Here is a 7,247-nt window from a genome sequence, read left to right on the forward strand (position 1 = left end):
ATCGATTTGGGCCAATCATTCGAACCGTTGCCAGCAATGGTCAGCAAAAAGTGTCCTCGCATTATTCAGCCCTCTGGTCGCCGGAGAAAAATGCCTTTGTATCCAGCATGCTGTGCACTGCTCTGCATTTGAGTATGTTGAGAGTCTCAGCTGATCAGCAAGTGGACACTCGTTTGTCGGGAACTTATCGTGGTTTTCGAATGACCGAATACTTTAGTGGGAAAACCCACAGCATGAATTGATTAAATATTAGAACAATCTTACAAGGAGATTGTACAACGAGCATGTTTAATGTCATCGTCAATTTCATGTCACTATTAAACAAATGAAAACCTTCAATATTATCTAGAATTAGACTTATATTTGTATTTGCCAAAGAAACAACTCCCTCTCCAATTCAAATATATTCGCCATTCTTTTTCCAAAGCAACAATTTCTTCTCCACGTGCCACGTTTCCCGTACTCCACAAGGGCACAGAAGATGCGAACTGGTTGATCTCTCTTTGCCTGAATTGGAGCATTCTGTCCGTGCTGCCGTACTATCCGCCAGTGATGATACTCTGGAGGGCTTTTTGGTCGCCGGAAAATCGCTGAGCAGCGGCCGGGTATGCTTTTTGTCCAGTAAGCACAACGGACCCCATGACGAATCTTCTGCCCGGCTCATCCGACTGCTGCCGAGAATATCTGTGGCACGTGGACACCATATATCCGGCGAGCGCCGAGCGTACAACCGGCTTTGTTCTGGTGAATAAACGTTATTCCTTTTCTCGGTCCACTATCTGCTTCCGCCACTACGGAGCGTACGAGTAAGTCCCGTGATAGTACATAATTGTCTAACCTCTCTTGGGTAGTTTCTGTTCGTTTGTAGTACAAGCCAACTTCATCCTGTCCTATCGTTTGCTCTACTGCACTGTATTCCGTGCGAGACTGAAGTGAATAGTCTCCAGAACGATAACCGATGGCTGCAACAACAAAATCTGAATCTATTTCTACTATTTTTCTTATCCTGTTATCAAACATCATCGAGCCGTTTACTATAAATTGCATTTAAACAATGATTATAAATACCACTCTACCGTTATTTAGGACATTAGTGAGTCGTTTTAAATTTAGCGAAAACTACTTCAAATTCCACAATCGACATGGAGTGTTCGCGAAGGGAAATTATGCCATGCCAAATCATACCATTAATCCTATTCATTACGACCGTAAATCTGATTTACGAACCAGTGATTTATTAACGCCAGCTCAACCTGGTGACTCGGCACCACCACCAGTCCACCTGGAACCTATCCTAACATCACGACTGGTTGACTGGTTGACTGACTGACTGACATGGTGCAGCCGCGAATGGAGATTTAAAACCAGGATCCTGGACTCCATCCATGGTTTTCCGGTACGTGTGATACTGCGGTTGAACCTAGCGTCCTAAATTATTTCACAGCTTATGAATATCTAGCGCCATAGTCGCGTCACATCACCACCATGTCACCGACAGAACCTGTGACGAGCCCGGGACTGGTCACACCACCACTAACTTCTTGCCCGCTTATGCACTTTCTCTCTGCTACCCCGCCCCCGGCCCGTAAACTTCCAATCACTCTGGCAGGTTTGCGCGTCCTCTTCTGCGCGACTCTCACTACAGCGAGCCAATACGAGCCGTTCTACTCTTCGTGGTCAATATCGTGGGGCACTTGCGATACCGTACCGAGCGCCGGAATGTGCAATATTTATTATGCATCAGGCTGTCGGAATTGCAGATGCATTCCATTATACGGTGTCTGGAGCTTCGGAGTCAAAAGATCCCGTCTGGTTTCGGAGGCTAGCATTACTGTGCCGGAATATCAACTGACCATCCTAATTATAAGCCACGTATTCCCTTTGCAATTTCGGAAGGCGACATTCAACCGTTCGCCGTTGGAACGAACCGTCGAGGGTCTGTGTTTCGCTTAGTTCGTCCTTCGAAACCGCGGCTGGTATGGTAAGGAAATGAATGAACGATTATTTGAGTTGCTTCCGAAGAGCTGATAATTCATTGCTAACACTTATGGACGCTGAACAACTTACTGTGGACCGTTGTCCATTTAAAGCAGCTTAAGGCATCATTTTGCCTAATGAATTTCACATGATTGTTTGATAAAAAAAAAAAGTTGGATTCAAATATTACAAGTTATTTAACACCGAATTATCGTCAAAATGAGCCTGTAATTAAATGCCAAGCACCAATTAAATCCGCATATGTAATATTTACTTAAAAAATTTAGACAAATCATTATGACTAATTTGAACATTAGTCCATACATACTTGTACCTAAAACATTGGTTTCGGAATAATTTGAATGAAAACTCAATCCGCGGTTTTTAAAATTTAAGTAACAACATCCACTGCTATTCCTCATTTGCACAGCGAGAAAGGGAAGGGATCATTTGGTCTGGATTTTATTTTTCTACGCACGCATTTCACTATATTCATTACCAGCTTAAGATACACCGGGAAAGGGATCGTTATGACGTCCACAATTAATTGTTAAGAAAATCGAAGAAAAAATGGCTGCATGACTTTCTACAGTTCTCTATATACAGTGCACTAAGCATCGCTATGATGGGTGCAGCACACGAAATCAGAAAAACGCAGAAGTCACGGCTCCAAGGGTAGGAAGATCGTTCAAAGATGTTAACAATAAGATTAAGCCGGCCACAGTAACGCATAGATAAAACATAAATAAACATTCATAATCGTAAGACGCAACATCCAAAGACGGCAAAAGCTAAAATGGCTGGACTGATATCGAAACAAGGCAAATAAAAACAGCTCTAAAATACCCGTTAAACGGTCTCTCTATCTCTCACTCTCATCTTTCCTTCTGACACCACTCCTCAGTTGGGACATAAAGGGTAGCCGAAGCCTTAGGTTTGCTTAATTATATGCCGAGAGATGAGTTCAGTCGCTTCGCTGGCGTTCGGTATGAGAAACCGATCCATGTCGGTCACGACGAGGTTCTCCTCTTCCGGGTAACCATACTTGAACGTGATCAAATCCCGATGCCTCTTCTTGGCCGTTATTTTCACGATACTTTGAAGTGGCCGGCGTACGATGATGCGCGCCCGATCTTTGCGTTTCTCGAGTTCACGCAGCACCAGTAGATGAGTGGCTGTTACGAGCAGATAGCTATCGTACATGTATCCGTTCAGATGCACCTCCTGGCACTTGAAATGACGGATTACGTCCGGTCCCTTGAGGAAGGCTTGTATCGATACCACATCATCGGTCACATCGGAACCATCCTGCAAACGATTCCGGGGAACGGTGCTCGCAGATGACTCACTGGCAGCCGAATTTAGCTCATCATCATCGTCGTGATCTTCACCGATGCTAAACACGGGCGGCACATTTCGGTACCGCTTACCGTTGCGATCGTTCCGCGAAACATGCTTCTCCGTCTGACCGCCCTGTCCACTGGCGGCTCCGGTCGGCATGGAAATGTAATCGATCAGCTTCTCGCGCACCTCGGCCGATTTGGTCTTCATCGCAAGCGACAATTTACTGAACAAATCGATCGTCGATTTTCGATCTCCCGCCTGTCCTCCCGTGCTGTCGTTGTTGTTGGCATAATTTCCACCTTTCTGAGCACCGCCACGTTTAAGGCTGTTCGTTGCACTGCTGTTTCCGCTATCCACTCCGCTGTTGCTAGCGCGTTTATTGATGCTGCTACTAGTGTTGTTATTGTTAATCGAGCCTTTTCCTTTACCACTAACGCCACCACCGTACCGTAGTTGCTCACGGTTGCACTGCAAACACTTTAGCGGATCGTGATCTTCGAGGCAATCGACCATCGAGTCTCCGAAGTAGTCGTGAATCGCTTCATAGCCGCCAGTCAGCAGAGAGACGTACTTGGTGCCCTTCTGTAGAAACGATGCAACGACCATGTGTGTGTACTGATCCTCCTCCAATCGGCCCGATCCCAAAAAGCACAGATGCTCTCCGCCGGCATTCGAGTTTGCATCGATTGCATTACGCTGCGAACGCAGCAAACCCTGCACCGCGGTCTGGAATGCTTCCGGTTCTTGTAGCATCAGGTTGCTGTCGAGATGGAATGCCGTCGAAAGGTGGCCGGAGTTGTACTGTTCTGCAGGGCGACAGTCGACCAGAAAGAAGCGTACCGCCTCGGGATGCGGATTCTGGATGGATGCATTCTCTATCAGCTCCTGCACCGAGACCGGTAGGCAAAGGGCCTGCGAGACAACCGACGGTTCGGTCGTACTGCTCTGAGCACCAAACAGGACTTGCAGCAAATCCCGTTTGAACGAGGCCGGCGTCTTGACGGAGTAATACTGGGCCAGCGTGCAGAAATCGAGCACATCATCCGATTCGATGCTGCACGGCATATTGACTAGAAAGCTGATCAGCTCCTCCTTCGTGCAGCTCTTCATCGCCAGTATCTGATCGCGCTGGTTGATCAGCACGATCAAGCTGAGGAAGAAGATCAGGAACGGGTCGGATTGCTGGAAATAAAGATCCCACATCGACAGCACGACCGGCAGTGTACAGGTGGAAGCGAAAAGCGACTGAAACCACGCCATGGCGTAGCAATCCGGTGTGATGCGCTTCGTATCCAGGATCGTGCACAGCTCGGGATCATGGTAAAGCAGCAACAGCCGGAACACGTTGAACACTGTTCCGTTTTTGGTGCAACCTTTTGGAATGTAAGTATCACGGATGGATTCGAACAGATTGTAAGTGTCGGAGCGGATGAGCTTCAAGGACAGCAACGGCAACATGAGCTCCACCCAGCCGTTGTTCGACTCGTAGATGAGGTTACGGTTTTTGCAGTAGAACGTAAGCATCGACTCGAGATCGCACACTACCGACACTTTGTCCTCATCATTTCCAATTTGGCCAACGATCTCTTCGCATTTTGCGTGCAGCTGCGCCTGGAAGTAGTAGCAGCGGTGAGAAAGGAGCGGTGCAAAAGAGTTTCCCCTCGCGCTCGGTCTTACCTGGAAGGGCAAATCGTAGATGTCGTTGAAGTGTTGCGACAGCTGGTCCATCTTGTTTCGCACCCCCAGGCACACTTGCCACACGTCCAGCCGTAGGGCCTCCGGCAGCGCCTTGCCGTGGCATATTGCGTAAATGTCGTCGACAGTGCAATCATCCTGCAGCGCGGACTCGAGTTCGATGAGCCTGGAACCGTCCATCGAGGTGAATATTTTTGGCGGCAGCGGAATGCAACGAAAGAACAAGATTGCGTGAACGCGAGCGTGAGTCAGAACGGGTGGTTTCTTATCAGTAATTGCGCTTATCAAAAGCTTGACACGCTTACCACAAACTGTCCTCCATCGAGGCAAAGGTATTGGGCAACCGGACAACTTTCACGGAGGTTTCGCTTTTGTTTGCCGAAGATGGGTTCTCGTTATCAGGAAGTCTCGTTCTCACACGGGGAGACCGTGAAACGCTACCATGGTACGGGAAAGTCTACTATCCACAGGATTTCACTAATCAGCTGAAAAGACCACGAAACAACGTTGTTTTCTGGAAATTCGCTCCAATTTTTCCTCGAATTATTTTTTTTCTTCACGGTGCCAACAAAATCGAAAAGTGACACGCAAACGTTTTTCCCAGGAGCCCATCGCTGCTCTCGACTCTTCAGCACTGCAACGGAAACCATACAAGCCCTCGCCATACTAGCCATGTGTAATTACGATGCCATTGAAGTGCTAAACCTTGCAGCGAGATGTAAACAAACGATGTGGAAACTCTGCTTAATTGGAAAATTTGAAAAAATAGTCGTGATACCGCCGTTCTTATCTTTTGCCGAATTATGAGACACCTGGCAAAATTAAAATCGGTCCGAAATGCGTAAATATACGAAAAATTGGAGGGATTCCGCATCGCTGATTATAGTGGCTCGTAATCGTGGCAATCAGAGAGATGCAGACGGATTCAACTACAAGGTAAGACGTGATCAGCTTGAACGCCCACGCAAGTCACGAGTTTTCACCGATTTCCCGGTTTAGGCCCTCGTCTTTAAGCGCACCGAAAAGACAAGCTTCCTGCCGAACCACATCGTTTTCCCTGGAGGAACGTTTGATCCACAAGACGAATCCCCCGAGTGGTTGTCGCTGTTTCGCAAGCATAAAGTGCACGATCGAGATTTGAAACTCCTGACGACGGTGGACGGACCGAGGCCGTACATTTTCCAAACCACCACGGACGACACTCTTGACCGTAACATTTCGCTACGTCTTTGTGCCCTACGAGAATCATTCGAAGAGCTCGGAGTTTTGTTAGTGGCGAACCGACCGGAACAATCTACAGATGGATTCAGCAAGGCCGAATACAAGTTTGATATTCATCGGTGGCAAAAGGAGGTGCATGATGGTCAGACGAATTTCCTCGAGTTGTACAGTGAGCTCAACATGCTCCCAGACATGTGGGGGTTGTACGAGTGGTCGGTGTGGATTACGCCGACACAGTTTCGGAAGAAACGATTCGAGACGGCTTTCTTCCTAGCCGCTATCAACGAACAAGTCCCTGTGTATCCTGAACAACATGAGGTGGCCGAATACATGGTAAGTACAGGAACGATTCATGTGGAATACAGGAACGATTAAGCCACATTTCTTCATCCTTTACAGTGGAGTAGCCCGAAGCAGCTGCTAGAGGAACACGATAGGGGAGATCTTTGGTTGGCCCCACCACAGGCGTACGAGCTACAACGTCTGAGTTATGTAGACGATATAGACGCACTTATGCGATTTGCTCGTAGGAGAAAGCACCACGGAACGACAGCGTTCTGTCCCGTTGGTTTTAATGCTGCCGATGGGTACATCGGTGTCCTCCCGGGAGATGATTTTTATCCCAAAAATTTCGATTTTATCAGCGATAACGAACAAATGGATCATTATGTGGATATGTCGTTGAACGAATTAAGAACGCTGGCGCAAAATGTCCATCGAGTGGAGCATCGAGGAATGCATAGTCAATCCTACTTTCACAACGGACCACCCTTGGACAAGCATTTACATGTACTCGGTAAAAACGAGGAGATGTTGAAGGCAAAACTGTGATGCTACGGGATGAGGATGGTGGTGTTGGTATGAAATAAAGTACCTGGTTATTGGGATTTATTGTTGGAATAACTTTGTCTCGTGTACTTGTCTCTAATCACCATCTAAAATCGCCATAAAAAACCCTCAACTATTTTCCTCAAACTTAACAAAAAAAAACCAACAATTTACAGTTCCGG

General features: G+C 47.2%; 3 protein-coding genes across 3 annotated transcripts in view; 1 reads left to right on the forward strand and 2 right to left on the reverse strand.

The window, feature by feature from the left end:
• Positions 1–2,367: 2,367 nt before the first annotated feature.
• On the reverse strand, positions 2,368–5,621 carry LOC125952313 (TBC1 domain family member 23). Its single transcript, XM_049681739.1, has 3 exons — positions 5,322–5,621; positions 4,999–5,182; positions 2,368–4,932 (listed from the first exon to the last, which is right to left on the reverse strand). The coding sequence occupies exons 1-3, from the start codon at positions 5,336–5,338 to the stop codon at positions 2,908–2,910; spliced, it is 2,226 nt and encodes a 741-aa protein (XP_049537696.1). The 5' UTR covers positions 5,339–5,621; the 3' UTR covers positions 2,368–2,907.
• A 134-nt stretch (positions 5,622–5,755) lies between these two features.
• LOC125952376 (acyl-coenzyme A diphosphatase NUDT19-like) overlaps positions 5,756–7,247 on the forward strand; it is a 1,523-nt gene continuing 31 nt past the window's right edge. Inside the window, exons 1-3 of the mRNA XM_049681826.1 lie at positions 5,756–5,952; positions 6,016–6,570; positions 6,637–7,247. The exon at positions 6,637–7,247 is cut by the window's right edge and continues 31 nt beyond it. Coding sequence (XP_049537783.1) covers positions 5,854–5,952; positions 6,016–6,570; positions 6,637–7,068 — 1,086 coding nt within the window. The 5' untranslated portion in view covers positions 5,756–5,853 and the 3' untranslated portion in view covers positions 7,069–7,247. The remainder of the gene's footprint in view (positions 5,953–6,015; positions 6,571–6,636) is intronic.
• LOC125952377 (acyl-coenzyme A diphosphatase NUDT19-like) overlaps positions 7,092–7,247 on the reverse strand; it is a 1,411-nt gene continuing 1,255 nt past the window's right edge. The window contains exon 3 of the mRNA XM_049681827.1: positions 7,092–7,247. This exon is cut by the window's right edge and continues 414 nt beyond it. Coding sequence (XP_049537784.1) covers positions 7,236–7,247 — 12 coding nt within the window. The 3' untranslated portion in view covers positions 7,092–7,235.

Source organism: Anopheles darlingi, chromosome 2 (genome assembly GCF_943734745.1).
Source record: "Anopheles darlingi chromosome 2, idAnoDarlMG_H_01, whole genome shotgun sequence".
Classification (NCBI taxonomy): Eukaryota; Metazoa; Arthropoda; class Insecta; order Diptera; family Culicidae; genus Anopheles; species Anopheles darlingi.

What these genes read in the sequence shown, in the direction of transcription:
- LOC125952313 (XM_049681739.1), bottom strand. An exon ending in TCTACGATTTGCCCTTCCAG is followed by an intron (nt 4,933 to 4,998) that starts GTAAGACCGAGC and finishes TACTACTTCCAG; the next exon opens with GCGCAGCTGCACGCAAAATG.